Source organism: Medicago truncatula, chromosome 8 (assembly GCF_003473485.1).
Source record: "Medicago truncatula cultivar Jemalong A17 chromosome 8, MtrunA17r5.0-ANR, whole genome shotgun sequence".
Taxonomy (NCBI): Eukaryota; Viridiplantae; Streptophyta; class Magnoliopsida; order Fabales; family Fabaceae; genus Medicago; species Medicago truncatula.
In genome coordinates this window covers 39,293,800-39,306,487 of record NC_053049.1, presented here as the reverse complement: position 1 = coordinate 39,306,487, position 12,688 = coordinate 39,293,800, and the positions used below count along the sequence as shown (strand labels likewise).

Genomic DNA, 12,688 nt, shown 5'->3' with positions numbered 1-12,688 from the left:
GTTTGACTGTCCGATTATTTCCTGGAAAGTCATTCTAACAGCAATAACTATAAATCAATCATTAAATTCAAGAAAGCGTCATTAGACTTATTTTTTTAGCAAAAAGCGTCGTTAGACTTATTATGCTTTGTGCGGCATATCTTATATAAAACATGTCATTCTCGAGTAACCAATCATTAACGGAAATTCCATATTATATTCTGTTTAAAGGACAAATGCATAGCATAACATGTCAATGTTTTGTAACTAATCAATTAAATCTTCTTATATGATATTCCTACGAAGGAATTCCCTCAGGTTCTTCAATTCGTCAACCCCATGTTGTGGGGTATATCATAGCCGGTTCTAAGACTTTTTGATGTCTTGAAGAATCAATCAAGTGGTGTCCTTTTAATTATTTTATTCCAAGATCCTTCATAAAACAAATTGTTTATGGCGCCAAAGGCAGGTGCCATTCAACAAATCTCGTCTGTCCGTTATCTCTAATACACCAGATTACGCCACGTGTTCAAGACTTTGTTTACAAAAAACAGAACAAAAACTGACTATTGAGAAAGTGAAACAGTGTTTCTTCCCATTCCTTCTTCTATCTGCAATTCGACATCACCTGCCATTAACTTGCCTCGTCGCACCGTCAACCTTCGTTTATACAGGTTCTGTTGAATTCCAGTATCATAAAACAAAAAAGAAGCTTTCTCTCTTAAACCGAAAATTGAAACTTGATTTAAATTAAACCCACTTCACTTTTCTCTCGATAAACCCTAGTTATTTTTCTGGGTATCTCAAAAAATAATTCCATTTTCAAGAATCAAAAACAACAAAACATTTGTTTTGTTCTGTGAATATAAATGGGTGAGAATTGAATAGATTTTTTTCTTCTGTTTTAATTGTGATTTATATTGGTTGAGCAATGGAAAAGGAGAGACAAATAGTGTGTTGTGTGTGATCAAGCAAAAAAAAAGGCAAGAAAACTGAAAGAAAATGGAAAGAAAGAGAAAGAGGTTAAGTGATCCAAAAACCCGCGGTCAGCTTTGGTGCTTCAGAGATTCACATTTTTTTACTAGCAAAACCTCCAAATTGGGCTTTGAGTCAAGCATGAATGTTGTAGCTCTATTTCTCATCTTTCCAACACCTATTTACACGTCTTAATCGGATAACTGCAACCAAGGTTATGGTCTACGGTGAACTGAGGTTTGAACACATTAAATACAAAAATTACATCAGCGCTAAAATCAGGCCCAAAATATAGAAACACAATGAAATATTAAATTACGCGTAAAAATATCTCAAAATGTCAAAATGCAAGACTATAGAGAATGTGCAAAAACCCGTAAAAAAAATGCACTGATCAATGTTTTAGTCACTGATTTAAAATTTCCTCTCCGACAAAAAAAAAAACTTCATTGAAATTTTCTAAGTGTAAATTGGGTATTATTCGCTCGCAACAGTAGAGACTAATTCTTGAATGTGGTAATTGAAAGTTTTAGAAAACTAGTATGGATATCAGTGCTAAGCACGAGCTAGAATTTCGTCAAACATGACAAAGATAATCTTGTGGTGTATCAAGTGTCGGCTACAGTCCAACATTGAGTGGAAGAGTGAAGGTTGAATAACATATAAGTGAAAAACTCATACACTCAGTGCCTTAAAATATTGGATGAAAATGTGATATCATTCTCATTTGTGTGGTTGCTATCTGTCTATGAGTCAACTCACACAAGTGTTGGCTCCCTCGAAAGGCCCAAAGATGGAAATATAGCTCGATTCAAATTTGTGGGGGAAGCTGGAGTGGTTCATGATGGTAGATCACATATGCAAAGAGTCTCATACTTAAGGAAGAAATGTTAGTATGTCAAGTATTAGTTAAAGTTTTTCATTTAATGCAAGAGTAAATGTCAAAGAAAATTTAAATTATATACCCTTATACCTAATTCCTTAACGTATAGGATAAAGATGATGTGTCAATCCCCCAGAAGTCACAACATTATGTTGAGCTGTTTTTTTTTTGTTTTAGTTTTTAGATATCATTTGTTTAATTTTTTATCTTTAAATTTAGTTTTTGGATGTCATTTGTTTTCATGCATATTTTTGTATTCAACCCCTGTTATTTCAGATTCCTTCACTTTTGATCTTTGGTGGCATGTGACAATTAAAAATTGCAGAAGTGTTATGTTAAGTTGACAAAATACATATTTGTTACATATTTAAAATTATGTGATGTTTTTTTAATTGCGTCTAAATTTTTGCTAAAACAATTAATCGAAAATCTAAAACTTCTTCAACAAACCTATAAAAATACCAACAATTTACACTATTTCTTACACTATCACAAACAAAATGCACAATATTACTTTTTCCCTTATCTCATCTCATGTTCAAATTCCTCTTTCAAATTTATTTTTTGTTTCTTCTAAATTTTAGTCTCCCTTCTCATCAAAGAAAAATATGTAAGTCTCCTTCCATGAAACTACCATCGACCAACCTTTTTGAATATGTGCTTCCATTTGACTTATTTTCGCTATGTCACATAATTACAAACTTGGAGAGTCACACACTTGAATAAAAGATGTTAATGTGTCAAGTATGAGTTAAAGTTCAATATTATATAGAATAGTAGAATTCGAACAACATATCAGTAAAAAGACCTATATAATGATGCCTTAGGGTGCGTTTGATTTGATAAAAAATGAAGGATAGGACAGAACAACTCCAGTTGTCCAGTGTTTGGTTTGTAAAACAGTTTCAGGGACAGGACAAACTGGAGGCAAGGGACAGGACAAAAACTGCAATTTTTGTCCCTCGCCAAACCACATCACAACTTTTTGTCACAAGTACAAGTTGTCTAAAATACAAAAATAGCATTTCGTCACCCAAAAATCATATAAAACAGGAAATTATTCAATACCATAAAAATTTGTCTTGTGTTGTTCTGTCTTGTGTTGTGTTGTCCTGTCTTGTACTATTCTGTCCAGTACTTACTGTTTTGCAAACCAAACACATCCTTAAAGTTTTTTTTATAAGGATGTGGTATCAACCTCACTTGTGTAGTTTCTAGTCTAATGTGGTGATCATACTAAGTGTAAGTTCCCTCGGTAGTCCCAAACTAATGATGAACTTTGTTAGTTTTTAGATCTCATTTGTTTAATTTTTATATTAAATTTTAATTATTGGATGTCATTCCCTTTATTGCTATTTTATTTTTATTCAACCTCCATTATTTCATTTCCTTCACTTTTGATTTTTAGTGGAATCTGACAACGAAAAAATATAGGTGGGTTATGCTGAGTTGACAAAACACATACTTATTAAAATGACGTGTTTTTTTTTTTTGTTGATTCTAACTTTCGGATAAAATAATTATCCAAAAATATTCAATTCCTTCAACAAACTCGTAAAATTACCGGCAACTCAATCTATCCCTTATACTCTCACAGACACACTCCTTGTTTTTTCTCTTATCATTTGTCTTATGTTAAAATTCTTTTTTCATATTCTTTTTATTCTAATTTATTTTTTCTCTTCTAATGTAAGAAATAACCACCCTCCATTCGTAGAAAAATAATAATAAAAAGAAACTTTCATCCATGAAACTACCATCAACCCACCTTTTTTACCATGTTATGCCTCAACCAAACCTTACCTGACTATGTTAACATATCACATATGCAGAGAGTCTCACACTTTAGAGAGATATGTTACTGTGTCATATGTAAATTCAAGTTCTCTATTGGATGCAAGATTCAATTGTTAGAAAAATATAACTGAGATGACGCATAAACATAATGCCTTAAGATTTTGGGTGAAGATGTGGTGTCAATTTTTATCTTAAATTTTAGTTCTTAGATGTCTTTCGTTTTGATGTTTTTTTTTTTTCCCATTCAATCTCCATTATTTAAAATTCTTTCACTTTTGGTCTTTTTTGGGATCTGAAAATGGAAAACAACAGATGTTTTATTATGAGTATTGACAAAATACATGCTTATTAGACACTTTAAGTGAAAATATGGTGTCAATTTCACGTGCTTGATTGCTCTTAGCTAAGGATGAGAATAGGTCAGGCTGACCTACAGGGACATACGTCCTAGCCTACGACAGGCCAGACCAGACTTTATTTTTAAATAGAGAAGACTTAAGCTTTTTTAAAAATCTATTTAGCTAAAAAGACCACGTCAAAGGCCATACAAGAAGCCTCTTACGCCTATCAGGTCGGTCTACTTAAGTAAATATAAATAATATTGTATATTAATAATATTTTTATATTATATTTTAATTTTGAATTAATTTAGAAATTTGTTAATAATTAAGCTTAATAGTATACATCATTTTTTTTTGTATATTTAAATGAATTATTATAATCTATAATTGAAATATGATATAATATAGGCTAAATTGCATTTTTGGTCCCTTAACTATTTAGTTAGTATCGTTTTGGTCCCTTAACTAAAATTCGATTTATTTTGGTCCCTTAACTTCTCTTTGTTACACATTTTGGTCATTTCCGTTAGTTTTAATTCAAAAACGTTAGTTTTTCTTCATCTTCTTCTCCTCTTTTTCATCTTCATATCATCTCCATCAACAACAAGAATCCCATAAAAATTCTAGAAGAAAATGAAGAAAATCTAACGTTTTTGAATTAAAACAAACGGAAATGACCAAAATGTGTAACAAAGAGAAGTTAAGGGACCAAAATAAATCGAATTTTAGTCAAGGGACCAAAGCGATACTACCTAAATAGTAAAGGGACCAAAAATGCAATTTAGCCTATAATATATGGCCAAATTCTCTAAAAATTCATGTTAAACTATAATATATGGCCAAATACTCTAAAAACTCATGTTAAACTTAGATCATATTACTTATTTAAAGACGTCCATATAAAATAATATTTTAAACACGCTAGCAGGCCATATCAGACTTTTAAAAGGTAAAACTCAGACTTAAAAGATAAGCCTATGATAGCCGCAAGGCAAGCTTAGGCCTTACAATTTTTGAAAAGCTAGGTTTAGGCTTTGCAAAGCCTGTCTCGCTCCAGCTTATTTCCACCACTACTCTTAACCTAATATGATGATCCAACACAATGTAGGCTTCCTTTGTAGTCCTAACATTATGATAAACTATTTTGTTAATATTTGGATGTCATTTGCTTATTATTTTTTTTTTTATCTTGAAATGTAGTTTTTGGATATTATTCGTTTTCATGCTATTTCTTTTTATTCAACTTTTATTATTTTAAATTCCTTCAAATCACTTGGTAACATTATCTTGGATGTCATTATTCAAATTCTACGGTGAACTGAGGTTTAAACACATTAAATACGAAAATTAATACAAAAAATTACATCAGCACTAAAATCAGGCCCAAAATAGAGAAACACGATAAAATATTAAATTACGCGTAAAAATATCTCAAAATGTTAAAATGCAAGATTACAGAGAATGTGCAAAAATCCATAAAAAAAAAAAAATGCACCGATCAATGTTTTATAGTCACTGACTTAAAATTTCCTCTCCAACAAAAAAAACTTCATTAAAATTTTCTAAATGTAAATATGGTATTATTCGCTCACAACAACGAAGACTATTTCTTAAATATGGTAATTGAAAGTTTTAGAAAATATCATATGCTGAGTTTGAATTAGTAATCATCGAGAAGAGTTAAGGAGCATAGCTATAACGAGCTATACAAAAATATAATTCGAAGAATCAAAGGACTATAGATTATTAGGTTTTCTCCTTTTTTTCTTCTCTGTTTTTTTTTATTTATATATTATTTTACGTTAGGTTTTCTCCTAGGAAAATACAAAACACAAATCATAAGTCTTCCTCTTCCATCGTTTATTGCCGAAAAGATAGGAACGACCACCACAAAACAAATACACAAAAGGACAAATTAATTAATCTTATCAAAAAAAATTAAATAGAAAAAACAAAACCACATAAAATTATACAAGATAACAAATATTTTCAAGACCTTAATAAAAAGCATTTTCTTGACCAAAAAAAAAACATTTCGAAAATTTATCACATCGGATAAGAACAAATAAATATGTAATACTCACTTTCCAAACAGAAAAAAATTCATTGAAGCATCCCTCAAAAAAGTAATAATTCAATAAATTACGTTAATTTTTTTTTGATAGATAGACGAAATGGCAAAGCCATTACAAACTTACACATAAGTGGAGGTACCGGGGTTCGAACCTCGGTCATGGTATCCGACCTAACAATTTCGACATTTTACCAGTTGAGCTAGGATTTGTGGATTAAATCACATTAATTATTTCCATTAAAAAAATCAAATAGAATTAAAATGAAATGATAAATCATATCTTCCAATTTAATCTTTGGGTCAAATGCAACCTAAGAATACAACTTTTCTTGAAAATAGTTACGGCATTTTTTACGATCATCATACTCGAGATATTTACTTTTTACATCTCTATGTGTATCTCAAAAATAGTGTCGTCATTCCTTACGATCATCATACCTATTCAAGAAATTTACTTTCTACGTCTCTATAGTTATGCACATGTGTTTTGAAAATAGTTACGTCATTCCTTACGATCATCATACCTACTCGAGAAATTTACTTTTTACGTCTCTATAGTTGCGCGTGCGCGCACGTGTGTATTTGAAAATAGTGTCGTCATTCCTCACAATCATGATACCTACTCGAGAAGATCTACTTTCTACGTCTTTATAGTACGATCATCGTACTTATTCGAGAGATTTACCTTCTTCGTCTCTATAGTTGCGCGTGCACGCTCGGATGTATATATATATATATATATATAAGACGGATTAATCTTAAAAAAAAAACACAACACATAAACCTTAAATCATACAATTGAGAACAAAATAGTGTGTGTCTGAGAGAGAGAGAGAGAGAGAAATGCGTTGTTACGGCTTAACAATCCCTGGAAGCGATCATCGCTTCATCACACCAACACTACCTCCTCCTTCACTATCCTTCCGACCCACCACCATACCCATGACCCGAATTTCATTCGGGTCATCCTTCCCAAAGCTCAGAGCCACCTTCAACGACGGGGTTGTGGCGGAGGAACGGAGCTTCTACGATCTTCTGGGCATACCAGAATCCGGTTCATTGATGGATATCAAAAGCGCTTATAAACAACTTGCAAGAAAGTATCACCCGGATGTTTCACCACCGGATCGGGTCGAAGAGTATACCAAGAGGTTTATTCAGGTGCAGGAGGCGTATGAAACTTTGTCTGATCCATCAAGAAGGATTATGTATGATAGAGATATGGCTAGAGGGATTCATCTTGCTTTCAATGCTCGTAAATGCTATAATCATTCTGATCAGGTTTCTATTTTTTTTTTCTTTCCATTTTTTCTTATATTTCATAAAAATTTGATTTTTTTTCTTATGTGGTGTTTTTTTTTGTTTAATTAATTAATTTATGATTTTGATATTTTTATGTTGATTTTTTGTTTTGGAATTAGTGTGTGGTTTGATTGTTGTTATTTGAGTTTAGTGTTTATGTTTGTTATTGTTATGGATGATTGTTAAAGAGTTAATTGATATGGAATTTTTGAACTGATATATGATTGGATGCATGTTTGAAACCTTTTTACACCGATAGTATATATGAATCAAATCAATTGTTAAGTTATATCATTTTTGGATAAACAGCTTAATTAAATACTTACAGGATAAGTGATTATCATATAAGTGCTTATGTATAAGTTATTAATATAGCCAACAATAAAATGATGTTAAACTGTTTTCATAAGCTATTCTGGAGAGCTTATAAAAATAAGCTAAAAATAGCTTATGGGCATGTCATAAACTGTTTTCATAAACTCTTATGAATATCTTTACAAAGTGTTTTTGTCAATTAGTAAGCTAAGATAAGTCAATCCAAACAGACCCTTCATTGTTTTCATCCGGGAGGGTTGATTTGTCAAGGTTCTGATTTTTGGTTGATATTTAACTTTCTATTCAGTTATTAATTATTATTTGTTAGGATATTTTTTCTCCCTTTTTGAGGTTGTAATTTGTTCTCAAGTTTTGTCAGTGTATGGCTGTTATTGTGCAAATTCTGTGTTGGAATTGTGTGTTTGTTCCTTTTTTGTTTGAGAAGCTTTTGGTGTCTCAAGCAAGTTTATGTCATGCTCTTTTTACACCATCATGGATGATTCTTGTGTTTATAGTCCTTAAATTGATTTTGCATGGTATCTCAAGCAAGTTTAGCTCATGCTCTTTTTACACCATCATAGATGATTCTTGTGTTTATAGTCCTTAAATTGATTTTGCATGGGGAAAATGTGATTTTTGCTTAAAAATATCATATATGGTTATTACATGTTAATATTAGTTTTGCTTGGGTTGAAAAAATTTACACCAAGTTCTACATCAAATTAACTTGAATGTAAAAAATTCAAACTCAAATCAATCCACTTCTGAGTCATTTTTGTTCAAATCAACTTTACAAAATCAAAGTCATTCAGAATCACATTTGAAAAAGACTCATCAAGGCTCACGTTAATAATTGAAGAGCTTGGACTAATTATTGTTTTCCCCTGAAAAGTTTACAATTTATCAATCTGTTCAGGGTAAAGCTTATGACTGAAACCGGGTTTTCCACTGCAAAATAAGCTAATCTAAACATGTTTTGTAAAATTCAATGATAATTTTAAATTTTGTTTACATGACATGGTGTGGTTTCATCATCATTTAAGGCTTCCTCCTTATCTTGGCTCCACATTGTGGTCGCTATTCAATTGCCAAAATTTTGAAAATTTATCAACGACTGAGCCTGAAACTCTCACAGAACTGAGATGGAACTTCACAGAATCTCAATGAAGTGAGACTGTTTTGTATTTGAGTCTCAAAATTATTTTCCTACTGATTTGGTTACCTTAGGAACAAATATATATCAGAACTGGATTGTAGGGAGTATCGTAATATTTTGAGGGGGAATTAAATTTGCTTAATCGTGACTTCTGGTCCGTGATATTTACGGGTGCTTGATGACTCTTTTGTGCTATCTCCTTCTTTGTCTTAGGTTCAAATATTTTAGGATGATGAAACGCTTTAGGACCTGAATAGTTTCAGAATAAACTGTCATTTTGTTTTCACTGTCACGTATACAAATCCTTTTAATATGAATCGAAGTAAAAACAAAGTGATAGTTGTTTAATTAGTACATTTTAGGTGTGCACTGAAACAATTTATAATTTATTATTATTAATAAAATAAAAAACAGGCAACCTGGTTTAGGTGTAACTGACTTACGTTTTGGGTGTGGCGTGGGCACCAATTAAGTCAATTTTTTCTTAAAATAATTTTGCTTACATTAAGCTCTTTTTCATTTTTCTTATTTTTCATGATAGTATAACTTTCTCTTGCTGTGAGCTTATATTATTATTTATTTAGTCTACAAAATTGCAAATTGACTCCCTTCCATAATCAATTATATTTTTTCTTGGATTATGAGAGAGATTGAAACCTTTTCTTGTAGACATTTTGCTTGTATGAGTATGTTACGGCTTCTATTCTGGTTTTTGTCTATTCTCCATATTCATTTCCTTTTGTGTGTGTATGTCAACATCAAACCCAGCTCACCACCACAAACACTGAACAAGTTACTAATATTAATGTAGTTGTATTAAATGTTAAGTTGGCTCTTCAGCTCATCAATAGTCTATACAATTTAAACTAATCACAGAATTCAAGATGTTGTTTTCTCATTGTTTTAAATTTGATTAGTCGATTATAGAATGAGTCAGGAAACAACATAATAATATAAATAATGACGATAATCAACAACGATGACAAAAATTATCTTCTGAAGATATCTAATGTGATCTGCTAAATCATTTTTTATTCATTCATATTATAATATAATCCTTGAATCATGGTAATGAATCACGCCTTCAAAAGAGATAGGGACATTTTAATTTTCTGTATTTGCTTGAATAGGACCTTTGGGGGGATTGGCTAGAAGAATGGTGTTGTTTTTTTAATTTACATACTGATCTAAGTTATTGCTTTCTTATTAGGTGAGTGAACAAAAGGGTGAATGGAAGTCTCGTTGGCAATCTCAACTCGATGGCCTGAAGAGAAGAAGTGATAGCAAGGTCATGGATGGTGCTGAGAATACGTCATGGGCGGCTCGAATACGCCAGCAGAGGGGGGGATTGTGACTACAATTCTCCTTTGTTCTCTATGTGTATAATAACTGTATATATAAATATGCAACTCTTCATACTCTACATCAAATCAGATATAAAGTTTATGTTTAGAAAATATGTACTTTCCATTATGCTTACCATATAGTTTACTTGTTTTAGAAAAAAAAGATAGTTTACCAAAAATATTGTGCCTCTTTGCCATTTTGTTTAATTTTATTGTAATCACTCCACTTGGTTGCTATGTTTCTGGGGAAAGAGTTTTCTAATTGTCTTTTCTATGTGCCTGGTTTGGACTTGGAAACTATTTTGCTTCATTAGAAAGATTTTTCCCTAACAAAATGTTATTAGGAGCTACTCCCTCCATTGTCAATTATAAGCAATTTTTTAATTTTTGGTTTATTCAATTAATGATGTATATGATCTATACTATGGGTCATATACAGTAGAAACTCTTTAAATTAATACTCGGTAAATTAATAAACTCTCTAAAATAATAAATTTGTCCGGTCCCGACTTGGGCCAGTGTAAAAAATTGAATAATTCGATAAAATAATAAGATAATAATTTTTTGGGAGATCCCTTTATAATTTTCGGTCCCAAGAAAATCATAAATTAATAATTCATAGAAACTGAAAAAAAAATATATTACACTTTGTTGAAATATGATTCAATAGTTGTTTGTTTTCCTTTAAAGTTCAAGTCTGTTTGGAGCTCATCTCTAACTTTTCTTATTGCATCCAATAGCTGAGGTGTTGTATTTTTGTATTGTATCATAAAGTTGTGAAGAGTGTTCGACGCCATAAGTGCTTCCTTTCGCGTAACAGGCTCCAAAGACACCGTATCATCTTCGTCGTCATCCTCTGCATTGTTCTCAATGATAGTACGCACAATATCTTCTAAACTCTGAACCTCCGAACATGCTTCATTTTCACCTGGGTAGTTCATTAGATTGTCGATATCCATCTTATTACGATAGCCACATTGATTGATCATAGTCTGGAGGTCTTGAGTTTCTTCATCAAAAGTGGATTCATCCAAATTTCCTACGTCACTAGCTGAACGAATTTTACAGTGTCGGAAGTAATTCGCTATTGTTTCTTTTCGAACATCTATCGTCCAAGCTGGGATTGCCAAATTGATAGCATCAAGGACATTTATCTTCCCTAGATCAGATTGTCCCACCTCATAACCTTCCAATATTTTGCGGTAAAACCTTCTACGGTAATGCATCTTGAAAGCTCTTATTATCCCAGCATCGCAAGGTTGAATCTTTGATGTCATGTTGGGTGGCAAGAAGAACAACTCAACGTTTCTTAGCCCTTCAATATTTCTTGGATGTGCTGGACAATTATCCACCACAAGTAGAACTCTTCTACCATGCATCATTTGGTCAAATGAACGAACATATTCATAAAAAAGCACACTAGTCATCCATGCTTTTTTGTTAGCTCGATACTGACAATCCAAGCTATTCATGTTGACATTCTTGAAGCAACGAGGCTTTGCATATTTCCCAATAATCCATAGAGGGATTTTTTCAGAGCCATCTTCATTGCAACAAATAACTACCGTCAGCCTTTCTTTATCTTGTTTTCTTCCTTCAAGTTGTTTTGTTGCCAGTGAATGATCAGCTTGTAGCCTATAAAACAACCCAGTTTCATCCATATTGAAAACATCTTTCATAGGGAACTGATCAATTTTCTCTCGAATCGATACCAATTTCTGCTCCATGTCTTGTACATCAACAGACCCACTTTCGCCAAAACGACGAAATGACTTTATGCCATGTCGGTGCTTGAATTTCCCAAGCCATCCTGTAGAGAAGTTAAAATCTGAATCATCATGAGGGTACAAGAGTTTCATTGTATCTCTTGCCTTCTGCAAAATTAATTCTCCTGTGATATTCACACGTTCTTGATGATGTAGAAACCACTCATAAACAACCTTCTCCATGTCAGGATATTTTGCTGGTTTGTGTCTTTTGATCTCCGCTCTTCCCTTTTCTATTTCAGCAGAGAGATAGTCATTTGACCTCTTAAGTGTGTTTGATATTGTTCCTTGACTAACTTTCAACTGAAATTTTCCCTCAAGCCATCTCTGCAAGTCTTTTTGTGTGCTTGCAGGATTATCTATCTTGTACTCGCACAACTCCTTACGTATTTGATCTGACATAGTTGATTTTGCAACACCTTTTAGATGAGAAGCCATCTCGTGAGTGAGATATGGTTTGAATACTTTTAACACATTCATGTAATTTATATATGCCAAACTTGCTTAAGAATACATTGAACATTCCACTTGTTTACATTTACTATACACTTCAAAAGTCAAAAGTCATATTTCCAATGGATATGAATACAATATTTATTAATTTACATTGAGTCCCAAGATTTGGTGCAACGTAATTCTAAGAGACATAGACTAATTTGCCTTTTTGTTTGGTATGTACAGTATAATTACTTAAAAACTCTTTAAATTAATAATTATTAATTTATCGATAAATTAATAACTCTCTAAATTAATA

The 12,688-nt window shown here is 31.9% G+C and overlaps 2 protein-coding genes across 2 annotated transcripts; one reads left to right on the top strand and one right to left on the bottom strand.

Moving 5' to 3' along the window:
- The first annotated feature begins 6,806 nt into the window (after positions 1 to 6,806).
- LOC25501791 (chaperone protein dnaJ 20, chloroplastic) lies at positions 6,807 to 10,331 on the top strand. The gene is made up of 2 exons (XM_013591171.3): positions 6,807 to 7,330; positions 10,033 to 10,331. The coding sequence occupies exons 1-2, from the start codon at positions 6,893 to 6,895 to the stop codon at positions 10,174 to 10,176; spliced, it is 582 nt and encodes a 193-aa protein (XP_013446625.1). The 5' UTR covers positions 6,807 to 6,892; the 3' UTR covers positions 10,177 to 10,331.
- On the bottom strand, positions 10,177 to 12,372 carry LOC112417430 (CENP-B homolog protein 2-like). Its single transcript, XM_039829182.1, has 2 exons — positions 10,888 to 12,372; positions 10,177 to 10,242 (listed from the first exon to the last, which is right to left on the bottom strand). The coding sequence occupies exons 1-2, from the start codon at positions 12,370 to 12,372 to the stop codon at positions 10,177 to 10,179; spliced, it is 1,551 nt and encodes a 516-aa protein (XP_039685116.1).
- Between the last annotated feature and the right edge of the window lie 316 nt (positions 12,373 to 12,688).